The 18612-nt window shown below is 51.6% G+C and overlaps 1 protein-coding gene across 3 annotated transcripts in view; it reads left to right on the top strand.

The window, feature by feature from the left end:
- LOC105492423 (myosin VIIB) overlaps nt 1-18612 on the top strand; it is a 110221-nt gene that overhangs the window by 33691 nt on the left and 57918 nt on the right. For all 3 annotated transcript variants that reach the window (XR_011609651.1, XM_071072513.1, XM_011759506.2), the window contains exons 3-10: nt 2035-2148; nt 3161-3313; nt 4509-4693; nt 7586-7707; nt 11604-11746; nt 14372-14485; nt 15909-16062; nt 18528-18604. Coding sequence is in view for 2 of the 3 variants with exons in the window: in XM_071072513.1 (XP_070928614.1) it covers nt 2035-2148; nt 3161-3313; nt 4509-4693; nt 7586-7707; nt 11604-11746; nt 14372-14485; nt 15909-16062; nt 18528-18604 (1062 nt within the window). In the remaining variant the exon portion in view is untranslated. The remainder of the gene's footprint in view (nt 1-2034; nt 2149-3160; nt 3314-4508; nt 4694-7585; nt 7708-11603; nt 11747-14371; nt 14486-15908; nt 16063-18527; nt 18605-18612) is intronic.

The following is an 18612-nucleotide window of genomic DNA, read 5'->3' as shown; positions in this document are numbered from 1 at the left end:
GGCCTTATCTGCAAATATTGTCATGTCAGGAGTTGGGGCTTCACTATATGAATTCTGGAGGGACACAATTCAGTCCATATAATGAGGTTTATTTATATTTTTGCCCATCTTCTATAGCGATCTTCTTCCTAATTCTAATTTTATTTTATTTTTTATTTGTGTGTTCTTTTTTGACAGAGTCTCACTCTGTCAGCAAGGCTGGAGTGCAGTGGTGCGATCACAGCTCACTGCAACCTCCACCTCCCAGATTCAGGCAGTATCGTGCGTCAGCCTCCTGATTAGCTGGGATTACAGGGGCCCACCACCACGCCTAGCTTTTTTTATTTTTTTGAGATGGAGTCTTGCACTGTCGCCCACTGGAGTGCAGGGGTGCGATCCTGGCTCACTGCAAGCTCCGCCTCCCGAGTTCAAGCAATGCTCCTGCCTCAGCCTCCCGAGTAGCTGGGACTACAGGCATGTGCCACCACACCTGGCTAATTTTTGTATTTTTAGTGGAGATGGGGTTTCACTATGTTGGCCAGGCTGGTCTTGAACTCCTGACCTTGTGATCCGCCTGCCTCGGCCTCCCAAAGTGCTGGGATTACAGGCGTGAGCCACCGCGCCCAGCCAATTTTTGTATTTTTTTAGTAGAGGCAGGGTTTCTCCATGTTGGCCAGGCTGTTCTCAAACTCCTGGCCTGTCTTGGCCTCCCAAAGTGCTGGGATTACAGGTGTGAACCACGACACCCAGCCCCTAATTCTAATTTTAAAAAAATTTCTATATCATTTTGCTGACTTTTCTCCTTCCTACCGTTTATGATTCTTCCTATGCTTTTCTAATCAAGGCATGTTCTCCCACAGTTTCCAATTTTGTTTTCATTCTGGTGCGCATTTCTTTCATTTCCTCCATTTTTTCATTCAGCTCTGCCAACTCACGTCTCATCCTTTTTCTCAGTTTTCCCCCATCTAATTCCTGGGCTTTTCTGCCTCTGACCTAATCTTTGGTCAGTTTTTGTAAATGATGGTGAAATATTCAGTCACAACTTCCCACGGCTCTGTGGCAGTTATTTCTCTTTTGCTAAGTGTTATTTGCTCCCTTCCTCCTCTTGGGTTTCAGTACCTCCGAACACAGACCTGTGCTGCTTCCTTTTGGATTACTTCTCTTCAGATGGGGTGAGCTCTCTTGGATTAGAAGGAGGTTCGTGCGGGGTCAGTGCCACAGTGCAGGCTAGCAGAAATCTCACATGCGAGTTTTTAGTCGTTGCTTCTCCCACCCAATAGATCTGGGTACTGCAGAGCTTTTCACGGGGCAAGGCTTCTCTTTTCCCACCCCACAGAGAGACTGCTTCCTGCAAATATGGCAGACCTGCAAATATGGTCTGTTTCTTAGAACCGAGACAGGCCAGGCAAGCTCCGACTGCCACCTTGTGCCCGTGCTCCTGCTGCTGCAGCAAGTCATGCTGCTTTTGCACGCCAGGATGGGCTGCTGCCTTGGAGAATTGAACTTTGCCCTCTCTTTCTGGAATCTACAGCTGGGGCCACCTTTTCAACTTCCTCCTGTGTCTCCTAGCATTTGTTTCTGTTTCTTATCCTCCTATTTCTTGCAGGTGATTTCTGAGAAGATGCAACTCTTGCTATCGTCATCAAGCTTGAGAAGCACTTTCTCTTTTAACCACTCAGCCACGCCACCTTCCTAAATAGTTGCCAAGTTTCTTTTTCATTATGAGAGGTTCTGTGGTGAGACCGGAGCTCCTGTTCTTGTCAGCTTACTGTCCCAGACAAGACAAAGACATGGAGAGAAGCTGTACAGGCGCTTGGTACCTGCTCAGTGAGCAGGGCAGGTGACACACGATCAAAGGAAACAGGGGCTAGGAGAGAGAGGGAGAAAGAGAGATAGGAGAGGAATGGGAAGAGGGGAGGAGAAGAAAGGAGAGACAAGCTCCAGCCACCTTGGGAACTCTGGGCTGGAAGGCAAAGCCCTAAAGAGAGGTAAGTATCCAGCAGGGAGGGGAAGAGAGAGCGGGGATCACACCACTGTCTTCTGTCTGCCCTCCAGGGTGACCACGTGTGGCTGGAGCCTCCCTCCACCCACAAGACTGGCGTGGCCATTGGAGGCATCATCAAAGAGACAAAGCCAGGCAAGATCTTGGTTGAAGATGACGAGGGCAAGGTCAGTGTTCTGGGGCTTTCCTCTGGGCCCCGGCCTGCCCCCACATCCAGGGCCCCAGAGCCCTCCCCACCCTGTGGAGCCTCTCCCTAACACCAGGGGCTCCAAGGCCAAGTGGGGACCTGGGTGGCAGGACAGATCACGGTGGAGTCCTGCCATGGTGAACGCGGCTTCTGTGTCCTGGGGAACGTTTCAAGAGTTGCAGTCCAGGGAAATGAAGAGAATTAGGGGACCAGGAAGTGGAGAAGTGGGAAAGGGGCTCTGGAAGGACCAGAGGGGCAGAAAGCCGGTTTGCAAATGAAACTGGCAAGGGGGAAAGGTGGGTGAGGAAGGTGTGTGGAGGGGCAGGAAGCGGCAAAACGCACAAGTGAGAGGCCAGCAACCTGGAGTGCCCAGGGGTGACCAGCTCGTCCACAAGAGGGGTCAGGACCAGCTAGGTGGTGAGCGGGGAAGGGCTTACCATGGAGTGTCCAGCTGGTCACTTAGCTCCTCAGATTGTCCTCTCTGCTCAGCTGGGTGCTGCAGCCTTAGCCTCCAAAGAAAAGTTTCTAGGCTGTGACCTGTGAGATCCGGATGATGGAAGTCAGTAAAATAATAACAATATCTTCTATTTGTGTAACACTGTAGTTTTTTTTAAAAAAAAAAAACAACTTTCACTTGCACACTCTTATTCTAACAACCTGCAAGGCTCCCAGCTGCAACCTGACCCTAAATCTAACTTCTGGCTACAAGCTCCTTTGTCCCTGGTCTGAAATTCAGCCCTAGCTCCAGCTACACCTTAACCCTGGGCCCTAGACCCATGCTGATCCAGTCATAGATGGACCTGATTCTGCCACAGGAGTCCCTTGAGCCTTGTCATAGACTGACCCTGGCCGGAGGCTGGCCACCGCCCCAGGTCAGCTGATCTGTGACCCCGAAGGCCACTTTGCTGCTGAGAATGTGGAGGGGAGGGTGTGGCAGGCTGGCCACGGGGATGGAGGCCACGCCTCAGGGGAGTCTGCACCCGTTGTTCCAGGAACACTGGATCCGAGCAGAGGACTTTGGTGTCCTTAGCCCCATGCACCCCAACTCAGTCCAGGGCGTGGACGACATGATCCGCTTGGGCGACCTGAACGAGGCGGGCATGGTGCACAACCTCCTGATCCGCTACCAGCAGCACAAGATCTACGTGAGTCTCCCCAGCCCTGTGTCCACAGGGGAGCCCCTCACAGGTGCCGACCTCCTGGACAGGGAGAAGAAAATGATGCACGGGGGCACTGCCCCCCCATGCCCTCACTGGGGGAGGTGGGCGAGGTGCCTAACTTTTCCCAATCTCTGCTGCCCAGTCCCAAACAGGGCGACCCCACCCTGGAGGGGAGGAAGCCGCTGCATAGAGTGACAGCACAGTGCCTGGCACAGTCCGTGCTCAGTGAGGGCTGCAGATGGCCATCAGGTGGCCATTGTCCTCTGCCCTCTCCATCCCAAGCATGTTGTAGAGACAGGGTCACCAGACAGAGAGCTCCTGGCCTCCCAGGAGTGAGTCCCATGACAGCCAGGATCCCAAGATCCTGATTCACCAGACGAGGGGGCCATGGGGGTGGATGTGGGCCCTCCCCACAAACCTGGCCTGGATGGAGGTTCACCCCAGCCTGAAGCTCTCATCCTGGTTCCAATGCAGATTTTTCCAGGGGAGGTGGTATTTCCAAACTGACACCAGCTCGGCCTAAGTATGTGTGGCCTGCAGAAGCCACTGCCTGCCAGGGCCTCTCTGGTTGGAGGGTGGCTGGCTTGGTTCTGACCGGCCCTTCTGGGCTGTTCAGAGGAAGGTAGCTTGTGCTTCCAAAGGGCTTGTGCCTGCACTCCTCATCTGGTGGCACAGCCTGAAGCCAGAGGGCACGTCCTCTCCTTTCCTAAAGTGAAAACCAGGGTGCCATGGTCGTGTGGCGTATTGTGCAGACTCTGCCTGCCCCACCCACTGAGGGGCAGTGGGGCCGGGTGGGGGCTCCAGATGGGCACACAGAATTTGTGGTTGGGGTCCGTGAGGGCCACTTGTTGACCAGCCTATATGAAAGCCCCTGCGGGATGCACGTGAAAACCCATTTCATACTTAGTCCATTTTTATCGAGCCCCTTCTAAGTACCAGGCAAGGTACAGTGAACATTTGATCTTCCTGGAAATATGTCCCCCGGGAGCTCACCTTCCTGGTGGACATCTCGTCTTCCCATAGGAAGGACCTGCACAGCCGAATGTCTTATCTCCCTGGCCCAGAATCAGACTCTACTTCCCCACCAAAGTCAGCAGCCCTGATAACTCCCTGGGAGCAGGGCCAAGGCTGAGTATCTCTGCCAGGGGCAGAGGGCACTGACCACCTGCTCCCTTCCCAGACGTACACAGGCTCCATCCTGGTGGCCGTGAACCCGTTCCAGGTGCTGCCGCTCTACACCCTGGAGCAGGTACAGCTCTACTACAGCCGCCACATGGGCGAGCTGCCGCCGCACGTCTTTGCCATCGCCAACAACTGCTACTTCAACATGAAGAGGAACAAGAGGGACCAGTGCTGCATCATCAGGTGAGGCAAAGGGGTCAGGCACCGCCTCCAGGCATCTCCCTGAACTGCTCCCCACAGCACGCCTGCCAAGTTGGGCAAGGCAGGAGCTCTCCCTACTCCATGGCACACACCCTTCTCCACAGCACACAACGGCCCCAGCTACCCTGCACCCCGAGCAGTTCCTCCAAAGCTTCCTTCCTTCAGAACCTAGGCTTTCATCGTGTCACCAGGGACTGGACTGCCCAGCCTCTAATAACGGTTTACTGAGTCAAGGAAGGAAGTTGGGCTGGGTTCCTTTAGAAATGGGCCTCAGGGGTCGGGCATGGTAGCTCATGCCTATAATCCCAGTGACTTGGGAGGTCAAAGCAGGAGGATTCCTTGAGGCTGGGAATTTGAGACCAGCCTGGACAATGTAGCGAGACCCTATCTCTGTAAAAATAAGAAAAGAAAAAGGTACGGGACCCAGGTTAGGCACTTGAAGATGCAGGAGTTCAACAGCTGAGGACCCACGCAAAAAAAATCTCAAGGCAGGCCCCAGGTGAGGACAGAGGAGCAGCAGCTCCAGGGGGCAGCTCTCAGGTCACCAGGGGACCAGAAGGAAAGTGTCCCCTCCAGTCCAGGTCCTGGCTGCTTCAGAGACTCCCTGCCTGGCCTGGCCTCTCTACCAGTGACCACAGACCCTCCTGGTGTCAGGAGGAGGAGTGTTCAAGGGAACAGGAGGTGGAGTGGGAATTTGGCTCCCAGGTACCTTGCTTGGTGCTCCAGTAGAGTCACTCATTCATTCCTTCCTTCATTCAATCATTTGAGGTTTTGTCATGCCCCAACTGTGTGCCACCCACTGTCCCAACATGGGGAGGTGGCAGCTAACAAAAGGGACCAGAACCCCTTCTTCAGGGAGCTTACATTCTAGAAGCAGAGACAGACAGGCAACAAATAAGTGCATTTTTATGCAGGTCCTAACAGCTTTGAAGTAAAACACGGCAGGGGAGAGGAAAGGGTGATGTCAGCCTCTGCGTTAGATAGGGGGCAGGCCAGGCACGGCCTCTCTGAGGCGGGATGCTGAACAGAGACCAGAATGAAGTCCTAAGGCACAGGTGATCACATTTCATGTCCTCAGCAACCCTCTGAAGGAGATGCTCTCATTCCCCTGATACGGCCCCATGTTACTGCTGGAGAGACCTACGGTCAGAGGGGCTGAGATCCTGTTCCAGCGGCACACAGCGCTGAAGTGGGGAATTCAAACCCAGGGCTCTGGAGAAGACAGCAGACAGGTGCCCTGGGAGAGAGCTGGAACTCCCAACCTGCCCCCGGAGGCAGGGCGAGAAGCCTCTCGGCAGAGCTGGGCCGCGGGCTGGCTGGCCGGGAGCTGACAGGGTGGCGCCCCCTGGAGGCTGGCGGGGCTGGCCGAGTGTGAGCAAGGAGAGGAAAGAGCTGCCTGAGGTTTGGTTCTTTGTAGTGAGCAGAACGTCACTTGTCACTTTGAGTCAAATTGCATTCTCCTCCTGCCCTTTCCTCCCCCAGGGCTGTGGGCAAGTCCCCTTAAGCCGCGTCTCTACAATGGCAGGTTATTTGATGAGCTTGTGTTTATAAACACGCCTGGCGCTTGACAGGCACTCAGGGGAGTCCACAGCTATCACTGGAGGTTTGTTGATCTCACTCTGCTTTGCTGGCATAGTGATTGTGGGTATTTTGATCACAACTTTGCAAAAAAGGTAATATTTTGACTGGGTGCGGTGGCTCACGCCTGTAATCCCGGCACTTTGGGAGGCTGAGGCAGGTGGATCACCTGAGGTCAGGAGTTCAAGACCAGCCTGGCCAACATGGTGAAACCCCATCTCTACTAAAAATATAAAAATTAGCTGGGCGTGGTGGCCAGCGCCTGTAATCTCAGCTACTTGGGAGGCTGAGGCAGGAGAATTGCTGGAACTGGAGGGGGCAGAGGTTGCAGTTAGCTGAGATGGTGCCATTGCACTCCAGCCCAGGCCAACAACAGCCAGACTCCTACTCAAATAAAGAAAAAAAAAAAAAAGACAATATTTTCAGGCCAAGCATGGTGGCTTATGCCTGTAATCCTAGCACTTTGGGAGGCTGAAGCGGGCAGATCAGCTGAGGTCAGGAGTTTCAGACCAGCCTGGTAAAGATGGTGAAACCTTATCTCTACTAAAAATATAAAAATTACCTGGGTGTGGTGGCAGGCACCAGTAATCCTAGCTACTTGGGAGGCTAAGGCATGAGAATCACTTGAACCCAAGAGGTAGAGGTTGCAGTGAGCCTAAATCATGCCACTGTACTCCAGCCCGGGAGACAGAGTGAGACTCCATCTCAAAAAAAAAAAAAAAAAAAAAAAAAAAGGTAATATTTTCAGATGAAGCAATATCTGGGATTTGCTTTAAAATAGTACAGGAGGGGAAACAAAATTGGCCAGGAGTTGAAGCTGGATAATGGGACTGTGGGAGTCTGCTATGCAAATTCTAAAGTGTAGGAATCCTCTGGGGATCCTGTGAAAATGCAGATTCTGATCAACAGAGCCTGTGTGACCTGGGCATCTGCATTCTGAGCCTGCTGCTGGCCTGTGGGCCACGCTTTCATTAGGAAGACATTGAGTCATCTCACTCAGCCTTCTGTATGTCCTGGGCACTGTGGTGCTGACCCTGCAATGAATCAGATCCGAGTGTGCCAAGGAGCTTGCAGCCGAGCAGAGAAGAAAAGACAAACACAATAGCGTGTACAACACAGGCAGCCTGAGACCCACAGGGGACTTCAGGGCTTCAATGCAGTGGGATATCTGCAGGGGAGAGGCCATCCTTGTCAGACTGGCTAGAGAAAGCAGGACTGGGGTTTGTAGGAGAGTTCAGAGGTGTTGAAAAAAATAGTTGTTGTGTGGTCTCATGTCCCTGCACACCCTTTTTGCAGTGGCGAGTCTGGGGCTGGCAAGACGGAGACCACCAAGCTCATCCTGCAGTTCATGGCCACCGTCAGTGGCCAGCATTCGTGGATTGAGCAGCAGGTCCTGGAAGCCAACCCTATCCTGGAGGGTAAGCATCGCTCTGGGACCTGCCCTTCTCCCCCAGCCCCACTAGAGCCTTCCTTCCAGGTGGGACCACAAACCTTCAGCAACTCCTCCAGACCCTTGGGACACAAAACACAAGGGTGGGGTGCATGGTAGGGATAGGGGGGCCAGGCGGCACAAAGGGGAAAGACTGAGGACTTAATAAACTTTCAATAGATGTGTTTTCCACGGGATCGTAAGGAGTATTCTTTTTAAAAAGGGATCCAAGATCAAGTCAATTTGGGAAATGCTAGATGTGTGGGTTCGGTTGCTGGAACTGAACTGGAAAGCAGTTGCTGGGCCAGGGTGAGGACTGCAACAGGTTTATCGAGGGGTAAACCTGCAGAAGACAAGGTGGGAGGAAGCAGGAGTGGGCAGGATGAGTCTTCAAACTTGGATGCTGCTCAGACCCTTAGGAACGGGAAAAGGAGAGGAAGCAGCTTGGGTCGGGAGCGGCTCATGCTGTGATGCAGATCTAAGTCTCGGCCAACCCAGCAGGGGGCTCTGGAGCAAACTCCTCCTTAGAAGCCTCCTGCCTTCTCCCGGGTGACCCGGCCTCAGTCTTGTTAGGGCTGCCCGGAAGCCTATGGCCTCGGCCCCAAGGCTATCGGCTGCTGTCTCTCTCGTTTCTTTATAATTGAAGTTTGCTTTACATATAGTAAATATTCACCTTTTTCACGTACAGTTTCGTGAGTTTTGACAAACGCATACAGGCCTATGGCTCCCATCATCATCAGGAAGTAGAATGTTCCCATCACCCCCCAGATCTTCCCTCATGCCCCTTCATAGTCACCCCGTCTTCCGGACCCCTCCCCTGGCAACTGCGGATTTGTCTTTCCCCTGCCTCCCTTCACAGTTTTGTCTTTTCCAGAATGTCGTAGAAGTAAAATCACAGGGTTTGTAGCCTTTTGTGTCTGGTTACCTTGGCTATTTGGGATTCTTCCTTGTTGCTGCCTGCATCAGCGATTCATTCCTTTTTAATGCTGAGTAGAATTCCATTGTGTGGAGGTACCACAGCTTCTCCACCCGTTTAGGACATCTGGGTTGTTTATCGTTTTTAGCCACTAGGAGGAAAACCTCTATAAACATGCACATACAGGTTTTTGGGTGCACATAGGTCTTTCCCTTGGATAAATATGCAGGAGTGAAATTGTTGGCTCAAAAGGCAAGTGAGCCATTTTACTTTGTCAGAAACTTCCGAAATGTTTTCCAAAGTGGTCGCAGCATTTTGCTCTCTCACCAGCAGAGCAGGAACATTCTGGTTGTCCTGTGACCCCACCAGCACCTGGCACGGTGAAGGACATGGTCTGCCCTCTGACATGTGTGGAGCACGCTTGTAACTCCCATGGCCCTGACGACGAAGGATGTTAGCGTCTGTCCGCATGCTTACCTCCCCTCTGTATATCTGCTCGGGTGAAGTGTTGGTTCAAATCTTTTGCCTATTCTTTCATATTCTTTAATTGGTCTATTTCCTTACTAATGAGTTATTTTTGCTTGTTTTTTGTTTATTTGAGACGGAGTTTTGCTCTTGTTGCCCAGGCTGGAACACAATAGCATGATCTCGGCTCACTGCAACCTCCACCTGCCGGGTTCAAGCAATTCTCCTGCCTCAGCCTCCCGAGTAGCTGGAATTATAGGCATGCGCCACCACGCCCGGCTAATTTTGTATTTTTAGTAGAGACGGGGTTTCTCCATGTTAGTCAGGCTGGTCTTGAACTCCTGACCTCAGGTGATCCGCCCACCTCGGCCTCCCAAAGTGTTGGGATTACAGGCGTGAGCCACCGCACCCGGCCACTAGTGAGTTTTAAGAGTTTTGTATGTGTTCTGGATACAAGTCCTTTCTAAGACAGGTGTTATATTGTGTCCGAGTTTGTGGCCTGTTTTTTCATTCTCTAGACAGTGTCTTTTGCAGGGCAGAAGTTTTAAATTTTTAAAGTTCAATTTGTCCTTTTTTTTTCTCCTATGGGTCATGTTTTTTTGTGTTGTATCTAAGAAATCTTTGCCTAACCCAGAGATTTTCTCCTATGTTTTTCCTATGTGTTTTGTAGTTTTAGATCTTATATTTAGGTTGATGATCCAGTTTATGATTTACATTTGTGATCTGATATTTTTCTATGGTGCAAGGTACACAGCACAGAAAAAAAGACTTTTGGCTGGGCGTGATGGCTTACGCCAGTAATCCCAGAACTTTGGGAAGCTGAGGCAGTCAGATCGCTTGAGGTCAGGAGTTCAAGACAAGCCTGGCCAACATGGGGAAACCCCGTCTCTACTAAAAATACAAAAATTAGCTGAGCATGGTGGCGTGCGCCTGTAATCCCAGCTACTCGGGAGGCTGCGGCAGGAGAATCGCTTGAACCCAGGAGGCAAAGTTTGCAGGGAGCTGAGATCGCACCACTGCACTCCAGCCTGGGCGACAGAGTGAGACTGTCTCAAAAGATAAAAGAAAAAAAGACTTTTCTGTCTTTCCTTCCTTCTTTCTTTCTCACCTTCTTTTCTCCTTCCTTCCTTTCTTTTTCTCTTTCTCTCTCTCTCTTTTTTTTTTTTTTTTTTTGGTTTTGCATGTAGATACTCTATTGTTCCAGTCTTATTTGTCAAAAAGACTATTTTTTCTCTATCAACTTACCTTTGCACCCCTGTCTAAAATCAATTGACCATCCGTGTAAGGGACTGTTCCTGGATTCTCTATTATCTTCAATTCCTCTCTCTGTCTATCTTTTCACCAGTGCTACAGTGTCTTGATTTCTGTAGCCTTATGGGAAGCAGTGCAAGCAGAGAGCATGTGCCCTCCAATTTTGTTCTTCTTTTTCAAACTTGGCTATTCTAGATCATTTACCTTTCCATATATAGTACATTTTAAGATCGGCCTGTCAGTTAGTACAAAAAAAGAAAAAAACTGCCTGCATCAGATTCTTTCTTGAAGAGACACCCAACCAATCACCCCCATGATGGCCACACTGGGCTCAATAAGCTAAATAGGTTTCATACCTGTGGCACTTCTCAGAGACTCTGCTGTGCATTGAGATTCCTTGAGAAAGAGAGACAGGGTGCTGTGTTTCTTAAACCTACTTCCCCAAGGAACCGTCTTCCTCTGTTTCATGGGACTACGCCGGATACTGGTATTCTGAAACTGCATCCTAACCATTAAGGGGCCATAAAATCAGTTCTAGAACAAATCAAATATCATAGAATAGAACACCCCAGCACATCACTCTTTGTAAGAACTAGTACTGAGTATTTTGTTCTAACTATGTGTGTGCAGGTGGACATGTGTATATACTAGGATGTAATGCAAAATATCTTTCTTACTGTGGATCGCATCAGAAGAGCTTGCAGAAACAGCTTTACAAAAACACTTTGGGACGTGCTGCCTCCTGATCTGACTGCCTCCGTGTGTCCTGGCCTTGACACGCTGTTGCCAGTCCCCATGCCAGCTTGGCCTCTCCATATCAGCCTCAGCCCTGCAGCCTGAGCCATCTTTCTAAGCTGCGAATCTGCTTCCACACTCTCAGAAGCTTACTGCTTCCCTTATCACAGCAGAATGATTGCCCAGCTTCTGAGACTAGCATTTAAGGCTCTGTGCCACCTGGCCCTACCTACTAACTAGTTCTGTCTACCTTTCACTGCTTTCCTCCTGTATCCCACACTCTGACAAGACTTCTGTGTCTGCAAGTGCACTTCATGCTTTCTGACCTCTGGGGTTTTCCCCGAGGTTTTTGTCTTCCTCTTAGCGGGCCCTTGGCTGCCATCACTGTCTGGCGCAGCTGTGCACATTCTTCAATTCGAGCTTGGCCACCTCCTCTGAGCAGCCCTCTTAGATGATCCCACTCATATTACATTTTCTCCTCTCTGCTGTCATCATGGCCATCGCCTGCTTACCTTCAGCCTTTGGAAACGCCAAGACAATCCGCAACGACAACTCAAGCCGCTTTGGGAAGTACATTGACATCTATTTTAACCCCAGCGGGGTGATCGAGGGCGCACGCATCGAGCAGTTTCTCCTGGAGAAGTCCCGGGTCTGCCGGCAGGTGAGGCCTCCACCCGCCCAGGTTGGGAGTTGAGGGAATGGGGGAGGTTTCCAAGAGGGGCCCCCTTTCAGCTCTCTCACCTCTCCTCCCCTGTTCCCCAGGGGCCCTCCCAGAACCCACAGGCCTCACTGGATAATGAGGGCTCTTCCCCAGTATTCCAGGACAGCAAATGATAGAAATTTTTCATTTCTATCTATTTTGAGCGGGGCTCAGTGGCACATGCCTCTAATCCCAGCACTTATGGTAGGCCAAGGCAGGTGGATTACTTGAGGCCAGGAGTTCGAGACCAGCCTGGCCAACGTGGCAAAACCCTGTCTCTACAAAAAAATACGAAAAAAAAAATTAGGTGGGCAGTGGCACACACCTGTAGTCAGTCCCAGCTACTTGGGAGGCTGAGCCATGAGAAGTGCTTGAGCCTAGGAGGTAAAAGTCACAGTGAGCTGAGATTGCACCACTGCACTCCCGCCGGGGCAACAGAGCGAGACTCTGTCTCAAAAAAAAAAAAGAATTTTCTCCGTTTTGGATTTTCCATTCATATAAATTTCTTCTTTCTTTGGTGCCTACCATTCCTCATCTCTACTAGAATTAATTCTGAGACTAGGCTAGTTAGGTGGGCTGTATCTTCAGGTGTGTTAGGGGCCATGGCAGAAATACACAGATGACAGTATCCCAAATGCCACATGGCCAGGAAGTACAGAGGCACATGTCCTGTGTTGTCACATCAGGCCCTGTGCTCAGGGGGCCCCTTGCTTGGTTTCAGGCTCTGCTATTGCCACCTTGAAATTGTTACTAGCTTTTTAGCAAGAGGGCCTATGGTTCCCTTTTACACTGGGTGATCATGGAGCCAGTCCCGATGGTAGGGATCCCAACACGTGGCACCCACAACAGAAGAATTAATGCACCTGTGTGTGTGGGGGGGCGGTGCTCTCGTGTGATGGCATAACCCCTAACACATGCATATGTGCAAATGAGCACACACACACAGAAGGGGTCCAGAGGGGAGAACGCCACCAACAGAGGGGCTGTGGCTGTGTGAGAGGGACACATGCCTCGGCACTGTGGCAAGCTGAGAAAGAAGGTCACATTTAGTGACCTCCCCAACCTGGTGCTATACTTTTCCTGTTTTATCTCATTTGACCTTCACAACCATGAGAGGTAGGACTCTTTATTCCTGTTGTACAGATGAGAAAACTGAGTCCAGATAAGTTAGGTCCCTTGTCCAGGGCCACAGAGCCAGCACATGGCAGAGTCTCTCTGCCCTGTCCAGAATCTCCTACCTCTTGATACAGTGGTTGCTGAATTCATAGAACTTGTCACCCAAAATGGTACCCCAAAATGGGCAGGAAATTTCTAAGGCAGGTGAGAAACAAGCCCTGCCCAAGAAAAGAGGGAGATTTAAAAATTATGGCATATCTATGCTACAGAGGAGGAAGTCTGTCCGTGTCGATGTGAAGGATCACCAAGAGATATGTTTAGGTGAAAAAAAAAGGAAGTTGCAGAACCATAAATATGTTTTGTGTAAAAAAGAAAGAAAGAAAGAAAGAAAAGACAACTATTTATAGATATGCTATAAGTAAATGTTTTTTTAAAAATGTATAGGTTCTGGGGCGGGGAGGAGGGGATTTAAGGAAGGGGAAGGCAGGGTGGAAAGGAGCTCTCATCTTTTTGTTTTTTGAGACAGGGTCTCACTCTGTCACCTAGGTTGGAGTGCAGGGGTGCAATCTCAGCTCACCCTGGCCTCTGTCTCCTGGGCTCATGTGATCCTCCCACCTCAGCCTTTTGAGTAGCTGAGACTAGAGGTGTTCACCACCACGTCCAGCTAATTTTCTTATTTTTTGCAGAGATGAGGCCTCACTATATTGCCCAGGCTGCTCTCAAACTCCTGAGCTGAAGTAATCCTCCCGCCTCGGCCTCCCAAAACTGCGGGGATTACAGCCCAACTGAAACTCTCATCTTTTAACACTACTGTATATGCTTCAGATTGTTCGATTTTTATGAGAATGCATTTATAAATAGTGTTTCAAAAAATACGAAAGGCACCCTAGGCAACATGGCAAAACCCCATCCCTACAAAAAATACAAAACGTAGCTGGGCGTGGTGGTGTGTGCCTGTGATCTTAGCTACTTGGTAGGCTGAGGTGGGAGGATGGCTTGAATCCAGGACTTCGAGGCTGCAGTGAGCCGAGATTGCACCACTGCACTCTAGCTTGGGTAACAGGGCAAGACTTTCTCTCGGAAAAAGTTTTAAAAATGCCGAAGGCCTAGGGAGCCCTGTGGCTGTCAGATCTCTCGTGGGCCACTAAGTACCTGTGAAGAGAGCCCTGACTCTGTGCCATCACTCCTGGCCTGGGGACTTTGGACACAGCAGTGTCAGGGCTTCGAGGAGCAGTCAAGATGCAGGGAAATGCCTGACAGGAGTTCTCAGGGCAGGGATGAGACAGCTGCGGAGGCCCAGGATAGGGACAGCAACCAAGCCAGGCTGGCCCTGGGTCAGTGCCAGAGCTGCTCCTGGCTGAGAGACTTGGAGCGGAGGCCAGGGCTGGGCTGGACAGAGGCAGTCTGAGGCCCTGAGGCCTCAGGGGAATGGCCCACGGATCTGTCTGGAACGCCCTCTCTCCCTCCCAGGCCCCTGAGGAGCGGAACTACCACATTTTCTACTGCATGCTCATGGGGATGAGTGCTGAAGACAAGCAGCTGCTGAGCCTGGGCACGCCCTCCGAGTACCACTACCTGACCATGGTGAGCCGCCCACCTGCCGCCTCCAGTAGCCAATGGAAGGGAGGAAAAAGAGCTGGTGCCGCTTCACCCTCCGTGACAGCTGCAGAGAAGCCCAATGCTGGCCAGGCCCCTGAGGCAGGGCTGGTTCCCTTTCCCTCTCCTCACCAGCCCCTCTGTGCTGGGAATCACCTTGTCCGCGTGCCTCCCGCTTCCCATCACATGTACCCCATGCCCCAGGCTGGACCTCATCTTCCTTTGGTCCCCACTGGATGACAGGCTCCCGGTGCCCAGTGGGCCACACACAGGGAGTTGCCCACACGCCTCCTGTTCCTGATTTCACTCCAATGGTCTGTCCTTGCAGGCCCCCTAAACGCAAGCCCCGAGCCCCAGGAAAGCAAAGCCCTTTCTGTGCTCCCAGCTGCACCTGCCACCTAGGACAGGGCAGCACCACAGCCATCGCTCATTTAGCTTAGGTGCCCTGGCTGTCAGGGGAACTGCACCTCCTGGTTTATTGACCATGGAGTGGACCCAGAGCATTCTGCCTCTGGGATCTCTCCCATGCAACCCTCTCCCCTGGATCCACTGCTCCAATGCCTTCACCAGCCACCAGCCCTTGCCTGGACTTCATGGGCCCCCCTTACCAGTCTCGACCTCTAATCTGTCATCCACCCTGCAGCCAAGGCACTCTTCCTGTAGGAAGGTTTGCCCTGTAGTGTCATGCTTTGGATGGCACTGCTGCAGTGACCCCTGTGACCTGTAGGGTAGAAGTCCAAACTCCTCGGCGTGGTTTCCAAGTCCCTCCAGGATCTGCCCCTCTGCCGACCTCTCCCTTCTCAACACCCACCCCAGCCTCCCCGCAGCCCTGTCCCTACCTCCCCACCTCGTGGCCTTGCTCCCATCATCGTCTACCTAAACTGTCCTCTGTCCTCAGAGACAGCGGGGCCAACTTTGCACCTCCTCCAGGAAGCCTTTCTCCACCTCTTGATAGGGCTGGCCCCAGCCCCTGTGGTCTGGGCGCCTATACCAGGCAAATGGCCATGGCACGGTCCCTGGCTCCCTGCCTGCCCCCCTGGATGCCCAGCACAGGGTCTGGCCCATGGCGAGCCTTGGAAAGCACTTCTTAAAGGAACAAACCCACAGTGTGCCCCAGAGAGACAAGGCAGGCTCGAGTAGGGACGAACGACAAATAGAGGATCGGAGAAGAAGTGTGAGTTGGCCAAGGTCACACCGTGGCCAGATGCTGGTGCTGGCTGCAAGGCCCGATCATGCTGTGGCTACTGTGTCATGATTCTCCCTCTGAAAAGAATTGTATGTGGTTTCTGAGCATGGACCCTGCCCGGTCCACCCAGTGCCTGTGAAGGGCAGTGTCTCAGCCTTGCTGGCCCCAGGATGGAGGTGGTGGGGCAGGGGGTGGCCCCATTAGCTGAGGCTCCCTGTCCCGCAGGGGAACTGCACTTCCTGTGAGGGGCTCAACGACGCCAAGGACTATGCCCACATCCGCTCGGCCATGAAGATCCTCCATTTCTCTGACTCTGAGAGCTGGGACCTCAGCAAGCTGCTGGCTGCCATTCTCCACCTGGGGAACGTGGGGTTCATGGGTAATGCCGGGTCTGCCCCAACCACACCCTTGGGAAGGGAGGGGGCAGGGGACAGGAGCAAGAAGGCATCTCTAGGCGTTCTCACAGGAAGGGTCCTGTGGTCCCACCAAGGCCTGGAAAAATACATCTAAAAAATTCAGCTGTGATTTTGCAGGCCTCGTGAGGTGAAGGGGAAAATGTCAAAGCTTAAGGTTCTCCACAGGTGGAGACTGTGGCCAATCATTCCCCACTTTTAGCTGGGACCCCAAAGGGCTTCCCCCTTAAGGTTCAGGTAAGCCAGAGTAAACAAATCCATGCATGAACTTGCAAAACAGGTTGTGAGCTTGGGGCGGTCTGGGGATTACGGTGTCCTGACCCGTGAACACCCCCAAGCACCTAACGGAAGTTACTGACAGTCCTCGCTGAAAGAAAACACCAGCAAGTTAGATTACAAATGATTCCTGCAGGTAGGTTTTCAAACACAACATCCAGCATGAAGCCAGGAAGAGATAGGAACAAGGAAATGAAATACTATGAACAAGAACCGGCAGAAATAATAAACAGTAGAAATCAATCCACAAAGATTTCAAAGTTGGAATTATTAGACACAGACTAGAGAAGTTCTGCTTACTCTGCTCAAGAAAAGAAGCAGCCAAGCTTGAAAATTTAGACAGCGAATGGGAAACTTTGAAGACATTACAGATGTATAAACGAACCACATAGAAATTCCGTTCTAAAATAAAAAAATACGATAACCAAAATGAAGAACCCAATGGATGGTTTAAAGGACTCCGTGCCTGTCTAGGAGAGGAAATGTGTGAGCTGGACAGAAAGTCAGGAGAAACTGTGAGTACGGCATGGAGAGAGCAAAGGTGGGAAATGTCAGAGAGAAGGTGGAGACTGGGAGGACGCTGTGGGCAGAGGGAGCACACCTTTCATCGGAGTCCTAAAGGAAAGGAGAGAAAAAGGGGCAGAGGCAATATTTGAAGAGATTAGGGCTGGTTCTAGAATTCAGGAGAGATCATTCACAAAGCAATGGGAAGGGAAAGACTTTTCTAGAATCTGTTCTGGAGCAATGGGGTGTCCGTATAGAAGACAAGGGCTTTGGGCCACCATCTCACGCCGTGTGAGAACACTGGCTCCAGGCTAGCCACAGCTGGGCTGATCTGTCGTCTATCAGCCAGACTGCACACTTCAGCCGGGGAAAGGTGGGTGCTAACCAGAGGTGGGCACCGGAGCCTGGGACAGCATCAGAAACACGACACTGAGGAATTGAAGCAGGCACAAGAGAACGCAGACAGATCCACTAACATAACGTTTGTTTGTTTGTTTGTTTTTGAGACAGGGTCTTGCTTTGCTGTCCAGGCTGGAGTGCAGTGGTGGGATCTCAGCTCACTGCAACCTCTGCCTCCCGGGTTCAAGCGATTCTCTCAACTCAGCCTCCTGAGTAGCTGGGATTTACAGGGGCCCGTCACCACAGCCTGGCTAATTTTTGCATTTTTAGTAGAGATGGGATTTCACCACATTGGTCAGGCTGGTCTCGAACTCCCGACCTCAGGTGATCCTCCTGCCTTGGCCTCCCAGAGTGCTGGGATTACAGGTGTGAGCCACCACAACTGGCCCACTAACATAACATTTAAAAGCAGGCACATTAAACGCTGTTTAGGGACTCTATGTAGGGAATAAAAAGATAAATAAAAAGCTAGGAAGTTTGAAGTTGGGAGGATGCTTAACTCCGGAGGAGAGGGACACAGTCTCAGCCTGCGAGGACCTTGGAGGGCTGTGGGTGCTGGCAGAGCCTAGACTTGGCTTTAGCGGCGGTTCCATGGTGCTGACTTTATTCTTTACAACACAGCTTTTTGTTTTATGCACTTCTTTATCTGTATATTTTATGTCACAATTTTTTTTCAGTTTAAAAAGGAAATAAAGCAAAAACAAAGAGACCCAAAGGTCCCATCCCCCACCAGCCTGGCACGTCCTAAGCTGGAAATGGTTGAAGAGGAGGAACCAGAAGCTGGGAGGCCAGTCAGGAGATGGTCGCAGTAGAGCGGGGCCTGGCTTACAGCTGGAGCTCCATTAGTGCTTTGCTTCCTGTGATTGAATGAGAGATGAAATGTTTGGGTTTCTACACCCAGCAGCAAGGATTGAGGGGCCTGATGGCCCATCTCTCCAGTGCCAGTGTCTGCCATGTTTCCCAAGTCAGACTTCTCTCTCCAAATAGGCCCACCTTTCTTCAAACTTCCCTTCGACCCAGGGCCCTGGTCCCGTCAAGAGGAAGTGGTCTGCCAGGTTCACCAACAGCTAAGGTGTCAATGACCCATGGTCTTGGGGACCATGACCCAGGACCCTGGGAGAGGCTGTGGCTCACGCCGGGGCAGCTGTTCTCTTGAGTGGATCTGGGGCTACCATGGGCCCGGGTCTGTTGGGACCTGGCTTCCATTGCTCTAGGCTGCTTTCCCACTCAGGATTCCTGATTCTCTCTCTAGCTTCAGTCTTCGAGAACCTGGATGCCTCAGACGTGATGGAGACGCCTGCCTTTCCCACTGTGATGAAGTTACTGGAGGTAGGGCT

Source organism: Macaca nemestrina, chromosome 11, assembly GCF_043159975.1.
Source record: "Macaca nemestrina isolate mMacNem1 chromosome 11, mMacNem.hap1, whole genome shotgun sequence".
Classification (NCBI taxonomy): Eukaryota; Metazoa; Chordata; class Mammalia; order Primates; family Cercopithecidae; genus Macaca; species Macaca nemestrina.
The sequence above is the reverse complement of the archived record's forward strand: the minus strand, read 5'-3'. Positions and strand labels throughout refer to the sequence as shown.